Source organism: Triturus cristatus, chromosome 8, assembly GCF_964204655.1.
Source record: "Triturus cristatus chromosome 8, aTriCri1.1, whole genome shotgun sequence".
NCBI lineage: Eukaryota > Metazoa > Chordata > Amphibia > Caudata > Salamandridae > Triturus > Triturus cristatus.
In genome coordinates, this window is record NC_140591.1 from 1,505,101,386 (window position 1) to 1,505,122,122 (window position 20,737).

Consider the following 20,737-nt stretch of genomic DNA (forward strand, 5'->3'; position numbering starts at 1 on the left):
TGGTTTTATTTGACCGTTCCAGCCCCCTGTCTCTTCCCCCTTTTTTTTGTGCCGAAGAAGGGAGGGGATCTCAGGACTTGCATAGACTTTAGGGCAATCAATAGAATCACTATCAAGAACCGATACACGTTACCCCTCATCTCAGTATTGATTGATCAGGTGAAGGAAACAAGGATTTACACTCGCTTAGATTTACGAGGAGCATATCATCTAATCAGACTCCGAGAAGGCGACGAATGGAAGACCGTGTTTCGAACCAAATTCGGGCTCTATGAGTACCAAGTAATGCAGTTTGGTCTGTGTAACGCGCCTGCGGCCTTCCAATACTTTATCAATGATGTTTTAAGTGATTTCATTGATCGATGCGTTATAGTTTACATCAATGGCATCCTGATTTATTCAAACACGACTGAAGAACATTATGACCAGGTTAGAGCGGTTCTACAATGCCTACGGGAAAACTCTCTATATGTAAAGTTGGAGAAATGCCTCTTCAACACCGACACAGTGGAGTTCCTAGGCTTTGTACTGTCGCCTAATGGAGTTCAAATGGATGAACAGAAGGTGAAAGTAATAACGGACTGGAAATCTCCTACTAGTATCAAAGAACTTCAAAGCTTTATTGGATTCTCCAATTTTTACAGACGATTCATTCATGGATTCTCTTCTAAGATACTCGCTTTGACTCGTCTTCTGAAGAAAGGCGTCTCGTTCCACTGGTCTGATGAAGCTGAAGAGGCCTTCCGATTGATGAAAACCAGCTTCACTACAGCATCAGTTCTACTTCATGCATTCATACAGATCCCTCTGAACCCTTCTATCTAGAGAGGGATGCTTCAGACCTAGCCATCGGAGGAAGTCTTTCTCAGAGACACAAGGACACCGGGCAGCTGCATCCGGTAGCGTAACGTTCACGCAAACTCAACCCTGCGGAATGTAATTATACTATCACAGAAAAAGAACTTCTGGCCATTAAGGATGCCTTCAAGGACTGGAGGCATTACTTAATGGGGGCTAAACACACTGTAACGGTGTTTACAGACCACCGTAACCTAAAATTTTTGCGCTCTGCTCGTACACTCACACCACGTCAATTGCGGTGGTCTCTGTACTTCGCGGACTTTGATTTTGTTATCACCTTCCATCCCGGATCTAAGAACGGAAAGGCTGATGTCCTTTCAAGATTAGATACAGAAAATCAAACTCCAGTAATTGTAAATCAACCAATCATACCTGATGATAAATTTATTGGAGTAATTTCCTTGCAACCCTTTGAACATCATGTCCGCAATTTGATGTCGGATCTAGATATGCAGACATGGGCCACTGAAGACCCGCTACGTTCCATTCACAACGGCCTTCCCTATCATGATTCTGCTCTGTATCTACCCACCAAGGAACTCCAGTTACAAGCAATGCAGGAAAGTCATGACAATCCACTGGCGGGTCATAAGGGCATCCTGAAAACCGAAGATTTACTTAGATGAAACTTTTGGTGGCCATATATGTGTTGTAATGTTCGTCAATATGTTTTGAGTTGTGAATTATGTGCACGGGGGAAATCGGATAGGCAGGCCCCAAAGGGCCTCTTACAACCCATGCCCACCCCCCATACCTTGGCACACGGTCTCTCTAGACTTGATTGTTGATCTACCTTCTTCCCATGGTTATGACACTATCCTTGTCGTTGTTGACACCTTTAGTAAAATGGCTCACTTTGTACCCTTCAAGGGTGCACCCACTTCCAAACAACTAGCACAACTTTTCAATCAACACATAATTCGCCTTCATGGGATACCTAAGGTACTCATTTCAGACAGGGGCTCCCAGTTCCTATCACGATTTTGGAAGGCTTTCATCAAAGGCCTTAACATTGACCATCGTTATTCTACTAGCTTTCACCCTGAAACTGATGGTCAGACCGAACACATTAATCAAGATCTAGAACAACACCTTAGACTATATTTGTTAGATGAGGAGGGTGACTGGCCTGACCACTTATTGACTGCTTAGTATTCCTATAATAACGCCCTTAATGTCTCCACAGGTTGCTCACCTTTCTTCATAAACTCAGGCAGACATCCTAATTCCCATGCTAATTTTGACACTGCTAATATTCCTGCTGTTCAAGATATTGCTCACCAGTTAACTAGGATCCATCACTCAGTAACCCAGAATTTGTCAACAGCAAAGGCTCGTTACAAACATTTCGCAGATCGAAATCGTAAAAAGGCACCTGAACTTCATGTAGGTGATTTAGTCTGGTTGTGTACAAAAAATCTTAGACTCAAGGGTCCCCGTAAATTCCAGCCTCTTTTTATGTGTCCTTATCCAATTGAGAAGGTCATTAATCCAGTTACTTATCGATAATCTCTCCCTGGTTCCACCAAAATTCATCCGGCCTTTCATGTTTCTCTCCTGAAACCAATTCACCCTGGGTTGCGTAGGTCTTACCCTCCTGATCCTTTAATCTTGCATAGGGAGGCTGAGTATGAAGTTAAATGGATTTTAGATTCAAGACTCATCCGTAATGACCTCTTTTACCTCATTGATTGGAAGGGTTATGGACCTGATGAACGTTCCTGGGAAAAAAGTACTGATGTCCATGCCCCTCGATTAATTAAAGCTTTCCATGCCAATTTCCCTACCAAACCCAGATTGGAGGAAACCCCGTTGGGAGGGGGTACTGTCAGGAATCACGGGAGGTTTCCTCCTTCTACTTCCTCCGTAGCTACTATTCTCTCATTACAAACTCAAAGAGTAGCTAATCCCTTTAGTTGGAGTGCTAGTTGGCACCGTAGAAACTCCAACATGGCCGCCAACATCCTGACATTGCAACAGCATATCGCTGTTTAGCAGTCTAGTCTTTCAGTGAATGACAGTTGGTGAGGTGTGCTCCAATATTCTACTGCGCACTTCACTGAAGGTTCTGCTGGAGCAGCACCTGTTTCTCTTGTGTCGTGAAAGATAGTCAGGGTAGTAGCGGAATAAGCGGGTTTAGCTTCGTCGGTTACTACTAATATCAAGTACACAATGGTGAGTGATCTATTAAAATTTAGATGCATGAACCACAAGAGTCCCAGACATGACAACGTAACTAATGAAGAGAAGCAGGAACTCAATGGTCTACTTCAGGATACTTCCATTATCATTAAGCCTTCAGATAAAGGTGGAAGCTAGGACGCAATACTGCGAAGAAGCTCTGCGGCAATTGTCTCACAGCATGTACTATTTGAAGACCACATGGGAAAACTAACAAGAAAGGTGTATGGTTACAAGACTCTGATCAGGAAATGGTACAGCAAATCAATGCTAGGAACGGAAGAACATTTATTCCAACGGAATACGAGTCCAGTTTTTGCAACATTTTACCATATTCCAAAGCTACACAAAGACAACCTACGTCCACCAGGTAGGCCAATTGTGTCATCACAGGGTAGTTTGACTGAACACTTGTCCATGTTCATTGACCATTTTTTATCTCATTTTGTGATGGAACTGAAATCGTATGAGAAGGACACCAAAGATTTTTTTAACAAAATTGCGAGTATAATCTGGGACCCCTCATATCAACTAGTAGTGTTGGACATTACTAGTTTGTATACTTGCATAAACCATGAGGATGGTTTGAAAGCTGTACAGTTTTATTTAAACAAAAGACAATTACGTTTTGCGGAACACAATTTGATGCTGATTGAATTTATAAGATTTTGCCTTCCCAACAATATCTTTGTTTTTGAAGACAAGTATTTTAAACAAATCTCTGGCACAGCGATGGGCACCTGCTTTGCTCCCAGCTATGTGAACTTGTTTGTTGGCTGGTGGGAGGAGCAGGTGCCCAGAACCCATGTAAGGGGCACTATCAAAGGCAGAGCCGTAGTCTGGCACCGATACATCAATGATCTTTTTATTGTGTGGGAGGGCACGTCTGAGTCCGCAGGAGGTTACATTGAAGATTTGAATGAGAACAATTTATATCTGCACTTTTCGGGCACGGTTAGTCCAGTGGCAGTGGACTACCTTGACTTGACGTATTTTGTATTGGATGGTGAATTACATACAGCTCTCTATCGCAAAACAACCGCGGGAAATTCAACTTTGTTTGCCACTAGTAATCATCCACCTAAAGTAAAACAAAGCATCCCCTATGGAGAGCTTTTAAGACTAAAAAGGAACAGCTCGAGAACATGTGACTTAGAAGCAGCTGCTAAGGAATGTGTAGCTAGATTTGAGGTGAGAGGTTATGAATTGGCCCTCTTAGAGGGTACACTCCATAAAGTGAGAGGGATCCCCAGAAAACACTTATTGAAAGACAGTAAAATACAGAAGAGAGGGTCCAATGACAGGCATGAAGGCAAGTTCAGAATGATTACCACCTATTCAGCGGAAGCTAATTTCCTGAAACTTATGCTTAAAAAGAATTGGCATATTTTAAAAACGGATAATGTTACAAGTAAAGATATTCCAACATATCCGTTAGTGACCTTTAAAAAGTCGAGATCACTAAGAGACAGGCTAGTACGTAAAGGTTTCTTTCTGTGCGGAAAGTGTAAAGCTTGACTGAACAGCAAAAGGGTTCTGACATGCACAGTTCCGGACATAAACTTGAAAAGATCTATAACTACATTTTTGACCTGCAGCACCTCATATGCTTTCTATTGTTTTGTATGTCCTTGTGGCTTATGCTACATCAGCAGCACCATCCACCCTTTGAAAATCAGCATACTAGAACATTTGAACATTTGAGAGCAATTGCAAAAAACGACACAGCATACCCAGTAGCAAGGCATTATCCTGATAAACACTCTGGCAACAGGAATGTGCTACAATATTATGGCCTGGACAATGTGGCAGATAATATAAGGGATGGTGACAGATTGCGTAGGTTAGAGTCACGCTACATAATTGATTTACAGACAAAATGTCCCAGAGGTCTGAACAGTAGTGAAGAATTAGCATCACATCTGGGTGTCTAAATCAATTAAGGACATACAGTTAATAATGGCCCGTTCCCTTCGCGCAGGCATATCGTCATGCTGGGGATTTGCCGATTCACGGCTAGATCCATATCAATAGGCTATCTAGTATAGTATACTATAATATTGGGTTATGCAATATGCATTGGAGAAGTGGAAAGCTTGACATTGTATTATACAAGCTATCAGTATTGTCCCCAGTTGATGGCTACCTGGAACATGTTTTGATAATTTGCGCAATGAGGGTATATTCGTTGCAATGGACATTTGCCGATCCACGGCTAGATTTTAATGAACAGGGTGTCACATCAATATTTGGCAGACACATGACAACAGTGTATGCAGATGGTATGAGGCATCTTTAAGCATTGGTATACATATGTAAATACAGCGATGGACCGACATTTATTATTTATATACAATGAATTGTGGTATTTACCAAGGCAAATTGATTATGAATTATATTGTGACATCGGTTTATTTGCACACATTAGCGTTTGTAAGATTGTAATGAAATGTATATACCATACATTACAAGATGGCGTCCATTCTTACGCTTTCTGTTTCGTCCATTGTTGATGTTTACCCTTGTGCATAGAAGGCAGACCGACAAAACGCGTTTGTTCTGAAAATAAAAGATCCGTGACAACGCCACCCGTGAGTGCTTACTTTTCCTGCAATACAAGGGAATTTTGAGCTCTACACACACACACACATATACATATACATATATGTTCACGGAAAAATCAATGGTTACAGCAACGTTATAGTTAGGTTACCATTTCACTTGCACAAAACCCAAAAAATCAGCTGTTCTAGTTAGCTGAGCTAACTATAGCTCACGCCCCAGCAATGCACTGCTTATGACATCACATATTATATATTCACTGAAAAAAACATAGGTTTCACACATGTTATAGTTAGCTGGACATTTTACTCGTAAAAAAACAATGAAATTCCCCCGTTATAGTTAGTTCAGCTAACTATAACTCGCGCGCCCGCAATACACTGCTGATGACGTCACATATTACATCACTCATGGCATGATCAGTGACATCACTAATGACATAACTGATGACATCTCAAATGACATCACTGATGACATCACTGTTGACATAATTCAGTGACTGATGGCCCGATTCTCAAAGGCAATCTGAGACAAAAGTCTAACTTTACGACTTTTGGTATTCACAAAGATCATTTACCAGTCGTATCTTTACGTCTGGTGTCGGCCGGATTCTCCGCACCCGGGCCATACTCTCCGCACCCGGGCAATACTCTCCAGACCCGGGCCATACTCTCCGCACTCGGGCCGTACTCTCCACACTTGGGCCATACTCTCCGGCTCAGGCCATACTCTGTAGCTTGGGCCGGATGAAGTGTAATCAATGGGCCAGATTGTAATTTTTACAAAAGGGAACATTAGGAACATGTGATAAATGGTAAAGGAGGTCATGAAAATCAGTTTGGGCAGGGAAAAGGGTGTGGTCAAATGTTAGACTTGGCATCTTTTGGTGTGTTTTCCCTGAGTTGCTTTATGACCTCCCAGTTTTTGCTCTGTTTTTGCTGGCGTAGCGTTTCTGCACACTTTCCGCACTGCTGATCAGTGGGAAACTGCAGGTGCTCCCATGGTAAATTATGGTATTGATTTGTGTTTCCATGTTTGGACATTTGGTTTACCTGTTAGCCCCTAGTGAAGTGCACTGCTTGTGCCAGGGCTGGTGAATCAAATGTTACTCAGGGGCCTGCAGCACTGGTTGTGCCTCCCCTGAGAGAAGCCCTAAAAAAACAGTAACTCAGAGCTGCCATTGCAGAGTCTGCGCGCAGTTGGTAACTGCCTTGTCGACCTGGCGAGTGCACACACTTGCCGGTCCCTATCCTTCTCTTTTCATACCCGTCAGTCACCCCTACGGTAGGCCCAAGGCACCCCTGTGGGCAGGGTGAAATGTACGCGAAAGGTGGGACATGCCTGGGTGTGTATGGCATGTCCCGGGAGTGAACAACAACCCAACTCGTCCTTCACTATCGGACAAGATGGGAATTTCGTTTATAACACCTTAAACACTTAACTCGCCCGGCGAATCAAGTTGAGAAATAAAGTTTAGTATGCCTGAACTCAGAATCTAAAGATGCATCTTTTAGTAAAGGTGATGTTTATATTCTGTGTTTGAAAATACCACTTTTTCAAAGTAGTTATTTTCTTGCTCAGTCATCCCGTGTGCCTCTCCTGGAATGTGGATTGCCTGTCTGGGTTTTGGACGACAGATGGCTAGGAAGCCGGGGTGGCTCTCGATAGTCTAGGTAGGTCAGGAAAGGGCTGAATAGACATGGGCTGTGATGGGGGAAGAGGGAGGAGATTTCCTTGCACCTCAAAGGGCCTGGTCGGCCTCTGATAATGTCGTCTCCACCTCCCATCAGGAAATCACACCAGAAGAGGCAGAACTGGTTTGGCTGGGCACAGACACCCTCTGCCTAGAGGATCAAAAGATTTTTGGAGAACAAATACTGGGACCAAAACCCCCGAACTTTAGAACTCATCTGAAACAAGAAGACTGCCAAGAAGAAGAGCCGGAGATGCTGCAAAAAGGAACAACTGCTTTGCTGGGTGCTTTGCTGGGCTGACCTGCAGTGGCTGCTTCTGTCTTGGGCAGTGAAAGGCATAAACTGGACTTTCTGCAACCTAATTTGTGAGTCTCTCCAAGGGCTTGAGGTAGAGCTTGCCCCCTGTTCATGAAGTCTAAGGAACCACAAAGACTCAAAACTCTTCTGCCCGCAGCACGGGGGACTGTATGTTTTGTGCTGTAACAGAGGAAGACCCAACCAATGAAGCCTACGATACAGCTGCCGACTCTGTGTCCTGAAGGCACCACCGAGGGCACCGCACCGCAAACTTGGTCTCACCAACGACACCTGTGGATGCCATCACCGAGCTGCTACTTGCACCGTGACCTGCGGGCATCACACTCCGCACCACCTTGCTTCACGCTGAACCTTTGGCACTGCAGAGAGCACTGCCGCACCGCGACTTGGTCTCACCAACGATGCCTGTTGATGCCGTCACCGAGCCATTGCTTGCCCCCCGTCCTGTGGGCACCGCACTCTGTATCGCCCTGCTTCACCAGGACGCCTTGGCCTCCCTGACGCAGCCGCTCCACACCAAAATCAACACCACTGCTTGCACCGTGGTTCGAGGGCACGGCTCGTAAGTCACACGAAGCACTGCCCCCATCCCGCAGCCTTGTCCTGCTGACGCCGGCACCATCGACTCCCGCTCGTCAACGGACGACAGTGCTTCAGCTACGATGATGCCGCTGCTTGCACCGTGACCTGCTAGCATCGTGACGGGCACCACCTTCATCTTGCACCGCGACCCTGGTCTCATCACGATGCCATCTGACGCCGCCACCGAGCCGCTGCTCGCACTGCGACCTAGGGGCACTGCACACCACACCGCTGCGCTTCGCACTGCAGCTCCCGATGCCTGCCAATGCCAGCGCTCCTGACTCCATCAGAGAAGAGCTCGACCTGCAACTCGAGTGACCTCAAGGGCCCCATCGCCCTACACTTCTCTCCAGTACTGTTTGTGGGTGTTTCCGACACCGTAGCTGGCCCACGACCAGCCAGAACTGTTGGGTTTGTTGTTCACAATGCTGTGATTTCCCCGGACGGAGCTATCGACATTGGGGAAGTTTGTGTGAAACCTATTTTGATAACTGCAGAATTTTAAATATAGTATTGTGGATTTTTGTTGGATTTGATCTTGTCTTAACGTATATAAAAATATTGGCTATTTTTCTAAACTGGTGTGGTGTCTTTTTGTAGTGCTTACACTGTATTACTGTTGGTTAAGTGCAAATGCTTTACACACTGCCTCTAAGATAAGCCTGACTGCTCATACCAAGCTACCAATGGGATGAGAAGGGGTAATTTTAGGAGTGTATCTCCCTTATCCTGACTAGGAAGAATGGTCCCTATCTGGACAAAGGTGCAAGCCCTAGCCAACTATATACCCCCATTTCTAACATTGGACACTACCTTATATCCCAGAAAAGTATGCTCCTTTGCATCATGGTACATGCAGTGCACAATTTGTGCTCCCCTTAGTGCTGACTGTAGTGTCAACACTACAGTCAATACTAAGGGGAGCTCTCTTAGTGTTGACTGTAGTGTGGACACTACAGTCAACACTTAGGGGAGCGCAAATTGTACCATGATGCAAAGGAGAAAACCTTTCTGGGCTATGATGTAGTATCTGGCCACACCCTTTTCCCTGCCCAAACTGTATTTCATCACCTCCTCTACCATTTATCACACATTCCTAATACACCTTTTTGTAAAAATTGCATTCCAGCCCATTGATTATACTTCATCTGGCCCGAGCCAGCGAGTACGGCTCTAGCCGGAGAGTAAGGCCCGAGCCGGAGAGTATGGCCTGGGTGCGGAGATTCCCGCCTGAGTGCGGACGTAAAGATACAACTCTTAAATGACTTCTGTGAATACAAAAAGTCGTTCATGAATTCTGTGAATACAAAATGTCGTAAAGTTAGACATGTGTCTCAGATTACCTTTGTGAATCGACCCCTGAGTGTTTCTAAAAAGTTTATTAGGGTTAAATATATATACGCCAAGGTGTATTGAAGAATGAGTGGGTGTATGCATGCCAGTATGGATAATTTAGTGGGTGCGTGACTGACTGTATATGTGAGTGATTTCATATCTCTCAGTGAATGTATGGTGAGTGACTAATCTGTGTGAATGTCTGTATCAGTTTGTCAGTTGGTGTATACGTGGCTGCATGGGTTGGTGAGTAAGTATACGAGTGTCTATATGGGTTATTGATTGGTTGTCTGAGTTCCTGTATGGGTGCATGACTCTGTGCGGGTGGGTGAGGGGTGTGTGACTCCCTGCATGGATGAGTGAGTGGGTAATTCACTGCCTGTATGGGTTCATGAGTGCATCTGAGAAGGGCTGTATGGTTGAGTGATTTTGTGTATAGCTATGTCAATGAGTGAACGGATGTCTCAGTGGTATATGGGTGACTGAATACATATGTGAAAAGCAGTATATGTGAGTATTCGAGATTATAAAGGACTGAATATGTGAGTGAGGTATTGTGAGAGTGGCTGTATTGGGGAGTGTATGCCTGTTTCAGGGACTGTATAGGTGAGTATGTGTGTGTTAGTCAATAAATCAATCAATCATAACATTTGTAAAGCACGCTACATACCCGTGAGGGTCTCAAGGCGGTGGGGGAAGGGTGGGGCTGCTACTGTTTGAAGAGCCAGGTCTTGAGAAGTCTTCTGAAGGCAATCAGGTCCTGCGTCTGTCGTAGGTCGGTGGGGAGAGTGTTGCAGGTCTTGGCGGCGAGGTGGGAGAAGGATCTGCTGCCAGTGGTGGATTTCTGCATGCGCGGGACTGTGGCGAGGGCGAGGTTGGCAGAGCGGAGGCTGCGGGTGGGAGTGTAGAAGCTGAGTCGGTCGTTGAGGTATTCTGGTCCGGTGTTGTGTAGGGCTTTGTGCGCGTGGATGAGGAGTTTCAAGGTGATCCTCTTATTGATGGGGAGCCAGTGCAGGTCTCTCAGGTGGGGTGTGATGTGGCTGCGTCGGGGGATGTCGAGGATCAGTCGTGCTGAGGCGTTCTGGATGCGTTGCAGCCGTCTCACGAGCTTGGTTGTTGTTCCTGCATAGAGAGCGTTCCCGTAGTCCAGTCTGCTGGTGACGAGGGCCTGGGTGACAGTTCTTCTCGTGTCCGAGGGGATCCATTTGTAGATCCTGCGGAGCATTCGGAGGGTGTTGAAGCAGGATGCGGAGACCGCGTTGACTTGCTTGGCCATGGAGAGGGAGGAGTCAAGGATGACCCCCAGATTGCATGCGTGGTCGCTGGGTTCTGGGGCTGTTCCCAGCGATGCTGGCCACCATGAGTCGTCCCAGGCTGAGGGGGTGTGGCCGAGGATGAAAACTTCCGTCTTGTCAGAGTTCAGCTTCAGTCTGCTGTGCTTCATCCATTCTGCGACGGCCTTCATTCCTTTGTGTAGGTTGGCTTTGGCGGTGTGGGGGTCTTCGGTGAGGGATATGATCAGCTGGGTGTCGTCGGCATACGAGATGATGTTGAGGCAGTGTTGTCGTGCGACGTGGGCGAGTGGTGCCATGTAGATATTTAACGTAGCTACACCAAAACTGGGTTTGGGCTTAAATCAATAAGGACAAGCCGCCAATCAGATAAAAAACAACAAAAATGCCAATACTGATACTTTTCTTTCTATACGCTTCTAATTGCGAGGTAACATATTGAATGAAAACAACATGAACCTTTAGACCACTGTTTCCGTCAATTTAATCAATCCATTTTTTTATTCTTTTTTATATATACACCATAAGTTTTGTGATTTTTCAAAACTTCAAACACATATACAAAAATATATGACTGCAAACATGTATAAATCGCATTCTAATTCTTACCATACTCCATCCATTCTTATCATTCGTTTCATATCTTCACTCATTCACTACTCATACCAAACTGAACAGTCTCAGACAAACATGCTCTCATCAATCAAAAACTGCATTTCACCAATTCTAAAAAATTCTTTTTTCATAACGACCATAGAATAGTATTGAACAAAGTCATCACTATGTATTTCTAATTCTTATGGCCAAAACCAAGGTCTACGCGTTTCGAACCCCTTCCAATACCGGGGCTCTCATGAGGAACCTGTAGACTGAAACACATACAAAAATCTTTTTCAGTATAACTAGATACCTAGATTCTCTTTTTGCAAAAAACAACCAATGGTCTGAATTTCTTTACCTCAGTCTAGTGATAGATAGATTAGCCGATCTTGAACCCAGTAGTTGCCTGAGTCTGAAAAGACACAACCAGACAGACAAAAAGAGAGAATCACCATCAAAAGCTAAATACTAATATGGTCTCACATTCGCTCAAATGCCATCCTTCTTTACTTACATTATGTGTGTCTTCTGAGGGATAGAACGTGTCTTTTTATAATTTTAGTTGTTTCGATCGCAGTTCCGATCGTTATCTTTATATATTCCGTTTTTTAGGTGGAAAGTGCTGTCTTGTTTCCAACTGGTGCCGTGAATATGGGAAAGAATACAAAATAGAATGCAAAAAAAGAGTTTGAACCCGTTTCTTTGTTGTACTAGGTTACACGGTATTTCATGGGACTACTAAAAGGGACGCGTACCTTAGTGCAGTGGATGTCGCTCTTCTCACTTTAGGCTGTAATCCAACTAGCGTCCACTGATTCAACACATTGTTACCAACTAGAAAGATATAAATACGGGCATCGTTTTAAATCAAATGCTCTCTGGTCGGAAGTAGGACTCAACCTAATTTGGAATAAAGATTTCAACGTACCTTGATACTCTCGACATTTCTTGTTATATTCGGAAGTGTCAGACGCCGCTGTGAGCGCGTCTCATTACGTGCGTTTTAAATGGTACGTGATGGCCCCATTTTTGTCCTCATGACATTTGTAGTTCTTTTCATCGCGTAGGAACGAGTAAACAAACAGTGCAATATTATAACTTCTCTGATTCATGTCTACAAGGGACTTCCCTCATTCTTGTAAATGGTCTATTTGATTATAAACGATTCAGTTTACAATCGTCCACGGACACCTCATGTAGCACTTCTTGAATGGATCTGAAAAAACTTTATTGTTCAATTTAGGTTGTTAACAAAACCGATTTTCCTATCGGAAATGACAATCTAATTACGAATAAGCAAATAATAATGAAAAATACAGATTACATTCTCATAGGATACCAGTAATTGCAGTCTGGCAGAAATTATCTCAAATTGTACAGTTCTGAGAGCTCATTTAATCCATTGATAGCTGTGTTAAATTTGACTATTAACATAGCCTCTCTTCTTGATAGCTTGGTCTCAAGATCTCCTCCTCTTACGTCCTGCTCTACTTTTGAAATTACAGTCCACTTTAGATCTTTTATTGAATGATTGTGAGCTCTCCAATGATTTACCAGTGGTGCAGTTTGGACATTTTTATTGATCCGAGATTTATGTTGTGAAATCCTTATTCTTATTTCTTGGCTCGTTTTTCCTATGTACAATTGGTCACAGGGACAACGAATACCATAAATCACATTTTTACTTTTACAGTTGGTGAAGGATTCGTGTTTCCAGAAGATGGAATTATGTGCAAATAATATTCCTTCTTCGGTGGACTTGCAGCAAATGCAAGTTCCACATTTGTGGTGACCCAGTATTGGTGGGAGACCTACATAGTCTCGTACGGTATTTTGTTTTATTGATGGCATCGCTGCTCTTACAACATGATTTGCAATGCTGCGGTCTTTTTTAAAAGCAAAAAGTGGATTCAGTTTTAAGGAGTGGGCCAGATTTTTTATCAAGTGCCAATTTTGGTTGATCACTTTCTTCAAGATGTTTGAATTCGGGCAAAATGTCGAGACACAAACTATCCTTTCCAGGGGAGATTTTTCATTTTTTTCGAGTAGAGCTTCTCGTGGAGTCCACCAAGCTCTTTTCATGGATCTTTTTAGCAAATTTTTGGGGTACCCTCTTTTCTTCAAATTGTCAAGCGGTTTTGTTGCATGCAACAGATATTCATCTTTGTAGAAGCAGTTACGTCTCACTCTTAGAAACTGCCCATAGGGCATTCTTCAAGGTAGCGGGTGAGCTGTTTGTTGACGATCTTCTCGATAACTTTCGCCGGGAAGGGGAGCAGGGAGATGGGTCGGAAGTTCTTGAGGTCCTTGGGGTCTGCCTTGGGTTTCTTCAGTAGGGCGTTGATCTCGGCGTGCTTCGAGCTCTCCGGGAAGGTTGCTGTCTCGAGGGAGATGTTGATGGTCTTCCGGAGGTGGGGTGCGATGGCTGTGCAGGCTTTGCTGACGACGTGGTGGGGGCATGGGTCAGATGGGGATCCGGAATGGATGGAGTTCATGGTCTTGATGGTGTCTTTGTCACTGACGTTGGACCAGGTGGTCAGCCGGCTGGTGCGGGTGGTGTTCTCAGCGGTGGCGGTCTCGACGACGGGTGCGGGGGTGGCGGTGTTGAAGCTGTCATGGATGTCGGTGATCTTGCGGTGAAAGAAGGTGGCCAGGGAGTCGCACAAGTCTTGTGAGGGTGGGATGTCGTTGGTGTTGGAGCTGGGGTTGGAGAGTTCTTTCACGATGTTGAAGAGCTCTTTGCTGTTGTGTGCGTTGCTGTCTAGGCGGTCCTTGAAGGCGGTCTTCTTGGCGGTTCTGATGAGTTGGTGGTGTCTGCGGATGGCATTCTTGTGGGCTGAGTGGCTGTCCGGTGTTTGGTCGTGGAGCCAGTTCTTCTCCAGTTTCCGGCAGTTGCGCTTCGAGGTCCGGAGGTCTTCGGTGAACCAAGCGGCCTTCTTGCTGGAGTGGTTAGTGGTGGAGGTCTTGAGTGGGGCGAGGGTGTTGGCGCAGTCGATGATCCATTGTCTGAGGTTGGTGGCGGCGGTGTCGGGGTCGGTGGGATCTGCGGGAGGTCCCAGGGTGAGGGTGGCGGTCAGTTGGTCCTCGGTGACCTTGCCCCAGCGGCGGCGTGGCATCTGTTGGGTGCGGTGGTGTGTGGTGGGTTTCCTGAAGGTGAAGTGGATGCAGCTGTGATCTGTCCAGTAGGGTTCGGTGGTGTGGTCGAAGGAGACGTGGGGGCTTGCGGTGAAGATGGGGTCCAGTGTGTGACCAGCGGCATGGGTGGGTGTTGTCACGAGCTGTTTGAGTCCAAGGTTGGCGAGGTTGTCGATCAGGGCGGCGGAGTTGACATCATTGTTGTTCTCGAGGTGGAACTTCAGGTCCCCGAGGAGGATGTATTCCGTGGAGGTGATGGCGTGGGTGCTGATGAAGTTGGCGATGGTGTCGCAGAACTGTGGTCAGGGTCCGGGTGGTCTGTAGACGAGTGTTCCTCTGAGGGTGGTGTTAGGGTCGGTGTGGATCTGGAAGTGCATGTGCTCGGCGGTGGTGAGGGTGTCGTCTGTGTTGGTTGATACACAGAGGGTGTCCTTGTGGATGATGGCGATTCCCCCTCCTACTCTGTTGATGCGGTCTCTGCGGGAGATTTTGTAGCCCTCTGGGATGGCAGTGGCGATGTCTGGTGCCGAGGTGGTGTCCAGCCAGGTCTCCGTCAGGAAGGCGACGTCGGGGGTGGTTGAGTCCAGGAGGTCCAAGAGTTCGACGGCGTGCCGGCGGGCGGAGCGGGTGTTGAGGAGGATGCATCGGAGGTGGTTGGGTTCTTTGGTTGGTGGTTTGTCGGGCCGGATGCTGCTGTAGTTGCAGTTCAGGCAGGTGAAGGGTCCTTGGGTGCGCTTCGGGGTGGCATGGTAGCAGGCGTGATGTCATCCAGGGTTGAGTGCGTGGAGGCTGATGGAGTCGTAGTGCAGTCTGGTGTTGTGGTGGCTTCGGGATCCAGGGGTTCTGGTGCTGGGCGCGGACCAGGCGCGGACGGGCACAGACGGGCTTGCCTTAGACGTGCCTTCGGCGCGGCCGCGCAACGACCGCCATAAGAAGGGGAGGTGGGAGGGAGTAGCTGTGTGAATACGTGAGATGGTGCATGTATAACAGTATAGGTGAGTAAGTGGCAGTGTGATTGCCTTTATGCATGAGTGAGCAGGTGTGTGAGTAGTTCTGAGTGTCTAACAGTGTGTGAGTGGCTGTTTGGGTGAATGAGTGGATATGTCAGTGGCTGTATTAGTGAGTGAGTGGGTGCATGAGTGTCTGTATGGTTGAGTGAATAGATGTGTGTGTAGACCTATACATAAGGGAGTGGGTATGTAAGTACTGGTATGGGTGTGTCAATGGTTTTGAGAAGGGTAGTGTGAAAGTTGGAGCGGGTGTATGAAAGATTGTATTGGGGTGTGAGTGGGTGCCTCAGAGATTCTGAGGATGATATCAACAATGATGTCATTTGAGATGTCATGAGTGATGTCACTGACCATGTCATGAGTGATGCAGTATGTGAAGTCTTCAGCAGTCCATTGCGGGTACGCGAGTTAAAGTTAGGTTGTATTTTAGTTACCCCAGAGGAAGGGAGCTAACCCGAAATGCAATGGGTACATGACACTGTGTTATTAGGAATATTGAACCCCCTTTGTGCTGCTTTGAAAAGCCTGGATGGGCATACGTAAAACATGGAGATAAAAACATTTAGTTCTGAAAGAAATAGCTCCTAGGCAACACAACACCTGGCGAAAATCAGGTGATAAACATCGGAACAAGGACTCGGTGTACTACCAGAATATGTTTAAAAAAAATGCATTTTATTCTTTATCATAACTTAAAAAAGATTTATTTTTTTATTTTTTTATAAACACTACATCAAAAAACAAATGACAAAACAATGACATGATTATTAATAAGGTCATGCGTATAATATATTACAAAATCTTTTGTTGTAAGAAATACCTATAAGCATTACATAAACAAACAATACATGGTGGCTAAATCTAAGTAGATGGAGATGTAAGTCTCACAAACAATACATGGTGGATAAATCTAAGTAGATGGAGAAGTACGTCTCTACGCGCGTTTCGGCGTAACAAAAAACGCCTTTTTCAGGAGAAGCCACTTGATTTTCTGCATGAGAAACATAGAAAACCATATAACATAACTGGACTACACACATAACATGACAAAACAGAGCCTGAATTGTATTCAAGTACACCGAGTCCAAAGATATAACAATACGCAAAGTACATCAAAATAATTGAAGATGCTAAACAGTTTCATTTGATCTAGAAAAATAGTCCACGGACCAAAGGGATAAAGAAAAGAAAGAGAAACGAAGAAAGATGATAAAGTGACTAAAACGAAATTGAAAATATATAACCCAAATGTGAAGTGAATAATTAAACCGAAAATATAGGTGACCCAAAGTGTTAAGATTTAGCCAAGACAAAAGTGAAGGGTATAAAAACTAGGAACTAGGCGCTTACCTAGAAACAACAAATAGTGCAGATCTTGATAAATCTGGTCCACAGCGATAGAAGTGAACCAAGACACTGGAGGGGAATATGAGAATAAAGAGAATCTCTAAATTATATGTTCAAGATATTGTCACAACCTAACGACATTTTCTGGTTGAGATATAAAGTAGTGATACCTTTCCTCAATTTTGTATGGCCCAAACAAGGATGTTTGTAAAGGTCCGACAAAGGGTATACAGCAGTGTCCCTTATATATATCTCTAGAAAGAATGATATATGATAAAATGTGATTAAGCTAGTTGGAGCGACAAATAAGAAGGCCAGGGGTAAGGAATTGGTTGGATGTAATTACTCATATACCTGGATAAAATCAATTCTACGAAATGGATATCATAATGCCAAACACGGAGACGCTTGAGCCCAAGACGTCTGCAAAATAAGAATCGTATGTGGAATGCTGAAGCCAACAGTAGATAAAATCAAAACAGTAGGTAGCCAGCAATAAATTCTAAACCTGAAAGAGACATGGACAATATGGCTATTAGAGTTAACTTCTCATGTGTACTAAAGAGATTATCAAAGTCATATGTAGATGTGAAAGTACCTGTTATTTTGGGGTGTATCATGTATAAAGATTGGTACATCAAGGACAATGGATGCTTAAAGATGGAGACATGCCCGTTGGAATTGTGTAAACTGCTGCTCCGCACGATACCTGTTGAATGTAGCCAAAAATTAGAACTAGAGGCTAGATAGACTCCTATGTAAATGACTAACTCTAGTATATATTCAATGAAGAAATGGCTATAGATTACAGCATGTCATTCGTGGAGGCAAATGAAGTGAAAGAAATGGGCCATTGATAAATGCAAAGCAAAAATAATCTAAACTTTAATCACTGCAAATGGGAATTCATGCTCAACGAGCAGCGTGATGCATGTCTAATGCGGGATCAAAAACCGCGTATTTCTTAAATAGCTAATATACACAACAAGCAGAAAAGCGACCAGACTAAGATAACGCGGATGGTACCATAGTGGTGCGCTAACTAGATTAGATCTGTGATGATTTCGGGTAGGTAGTAATCCAATACTCACACGTCGTGAGATGAAAGCGACTCCTGTGCTGCCTCCAAGAATGAGTGGAAAAGAGCAGGTGAATACAGCGTCTATATATTGGTGCTCCAAAGCGCGCCATGGCGGACTGGATGCGGATATCCTGGTCACCTGGTATGGCGTACCAGGAACGTAGACCAGAGCAAACAAAAAAGAAAAAAAAACTAGTCTGCTAACTGGTCATATTTCATGCAGGAAGAGACCCGGGCCCGGGCCATGATACTTCGAATACCGATAGCTACACTAACTGATGGAAAACACAAGGGAACCTGCCAGTTATAATAAGTCTAAACATATCTACGATGGAAGAGCACTGATCTAGAGGCTTAGAGTTCATGAAAACAAGATACCTATGGAGTGGGAAAGGGTATAGTAATCAGGGAAATGGATTAAATAGTACTGCTAGCTAAAATAAGTATGATCAGTAGTGACCACAGGGGGAACATGAGCCATAAATAAAGACAACGAAGCAAAGAGTGAGAAAATAATCGGCAATTCTATAGAAATACCAACGTGCCTCAGGCGCCATAATTATGAGAGATAATCGCAAATGCAACAATATTTAAGATCTAAGAGAACCTCATTTAGTGTTGTATTTTATGGTATTCTCCCAAGGGATATCGTTGTTTAGGCCTTTTTTATGGGATGCTAGTGTAAAATAAAAACATTTAGTAAACATGGAAATTTCTGGATCAAAGATGGAGAAAGTTTAGAACAAAAATATGATAAACAGATTGAATATTCAGAATTCTTTCTTATATATGGATGTGCATCTTGCGAGGGGAACTGATGAGGCTTCAATTTGGGATACACACAGTTAATGTGCACGGACGGAGCATGCACCAAGGTTGCACGCCTTCAACGCCCTTGAGCATTATAAATGTTGGTTCACCAACCTGGAGTGCATTCTGTCATTCTCAGTGTCCAGATCTAATAAGATTCCCAGATCCTTTTGGTGAGGCCGACTCAAGATGCTGTCCCTTTTGACAGGAACATACACATTGCTGCTAATTTTGCTGCTATGAAATTTGACTTCTGCTTAAAAAAAACCTACATTCTATGGTTTGTCTATCATAACCTCCAAGCACGACATCAGGATCTTTATGAGGTATCTATCACACAACTCATTGTCAAACACTTCATTAGATATCAAAGTGAGCGATGTTCCTGAGTCGACTAGAGCTTCTACAAACAAACCCTTAATTGGAATAAAGTATTTCAGGTGCTATATCTTCTCTCCTTCAGTAGACACAGATAAGAAACAATCCTCCATAACTTAATTTAGTTCTGAATATATACCATTAATTTTCCAAGACCCCCTTTGTGAATGTCAACATTTGGCAAAATGCCCTTTTTCAGAATATAGTTTACAGGCAATTTTTTGACCCGGACATTTTTTGAAAGAGGCAATATGTCCAGTATTACAGCATCTGTAACATGCACCCCTAACTTTCTTTATTGCAAGCTGGGTAGTTTTGCTCTTCACTTCCTCTTCTATCAACCCCACTTTGTAGACATCAATCTTCCGGTTTTTTGTATCCAAGCCAAAGAATGTTCCTCACAATATTCAATGGAAATAACCTTGTTCAATGTGGGATCATCCTTTAACCATAACTCTTGTCTTACTTTGTCAAGTCAAGTCGAATTTAGCTTTATTCGATTGGTAATCATAAAAGCATAGAAAGAATACAAAGTTAAATACATCTGCCAGGATTTTATTTTGTAGAGAATAAGAACCACTTTTAAAAAAACACATAAAAGCAAGAATGTTTACAAATATAAAATGTAAAGTGTTGGTGAAAAGAGGATAAAAACACAATATATAGCAGCGTAACTAATCATATTCATACATCAAATTATCATATAGAGTGAGTGTTCCGTACTCTTGTAGCACCACTAATATAAAGGGAGAAAGTATAGCAGGTATATTCAGACTGAAGGCTACATAAAAGCTTATGATCATCCTGGTGCATTGTGAAATTCTTTGACAGGGCAGAGAATACGTTTCCTAATTTCACTGTAAAAACCACAGACAAGTATAAAGTGCATTGAAGATTGTATTGACACTCCATCACTCTGGTATCTAGGGATTCGATTGGACCACATGTCTCTTTTTGGAATGGCTGCAATGCCTAATCGAAGTCTAGTAAGGTAGAATCTTTTCTGAACATCTATGACCATCACAAGGTAGCCCTGCAGTCCAGGTTGCAAGGGTTGTTCCAGGTAATTGATTACCAAGGTTTTCGGCTTTCTTTAAACTCCTGCTCTCCTCTTTGTTTGAGGTAAGCATAGCTTTTAGTTCTTTTTTGCTAAACTGTAGTATATTTGCTGGAATCTAAATTTGGAAATCTAGATCAATTTCAATTATTAACCTATTGACATGTGTCAGCCAGGGAATTATATTACAGTGCTCAAGTCATTGATCACTTCCCTTGAGAATTTCATAGCTGGTTTACTCCAGATGTTGTGCCAGCCGGTAATCCCACTCAAATCAATGATATCTTCCACATAAGTAACACTTTGTTCTCTGTGAGTAATTAAAGTGGATGTAGCACGTGGTACATAAAATAACCTGGCCAAAAATAGATTTTCCTGAGTTTGCATGATATTTTGCCACCTGGCCCCCCAGAGGACTGCACCGTAGGTAGCTGAAGGTAGAAATGTACACCTATAGAGTTGCAACATTTCACAAATAGGTTTGTTGCCAACTT

At 43.9% G+C, this 20,737-nt stretch overlaps 1 protein-coding gene and 1 long non-coding RNA gene across 24 annotated transcripts in view; one reads left to right on the forward strand and one right to left on the reverse strand.

Moving 5' to 3' along the window:
* LOC146806014 (uncharacterized) overlaps positions 1 to 20,737 on the forward strand; it is a 664,408-nt gene that overhangs the window by 640,512 nt on the left and 3,159 nt on the right. The window lies entirely within an intron of this gene.
* LOC146806015 (uncharacterized) overlaps positions 1 to 20,737 on the reverse strand; it is a 141,052-nt gene that overhangs the window by 95,548 nt on the left and 24,767 nt on the right. For 7 of the 19 annotated variants that reach the window (XR_014967956.1, XR_014967957.1, XR_014967955.1 and 4 more), the window contains exons 2-4: positions 17,516 to 17,626; positions 16,921 to 16,986; positions 5,532 to 5,601 (exon numbers count right to left, since the gene is read on the reverse strand). The exons of 5 other annotated variants lie outside the window; for them this stretch is intronic. Coding sequence is in view for 4 of the 14 variants with exons in the window: in XM_085623347.1 (XP_085479473.1) it covers positions 5,532 to 5,601; positions 16,921 to 16,986; positions 17,516 to 17,626 (247 nt within the window). In the remaining 10 variants the exon portion in view is untranslated. Of the gene's footprint in view, positions 1 to 5,501; positions 5,651 to 11,783; positions 11,838 to 11,939; positions 12,063 to 12,180; positions 12,216 to 16,920; positions 16,987 to 17,087; positions 17,174 to 17,515; positions 17,627 to 18,008; positions 18,098 to 20,737 lie in introns of those variants that run through there. 7 more of the 19 variants (XR_014967961.1, XR_014967960.1, XR_014967959.1 and 4 more) reach the window with 7 other exon arrangements.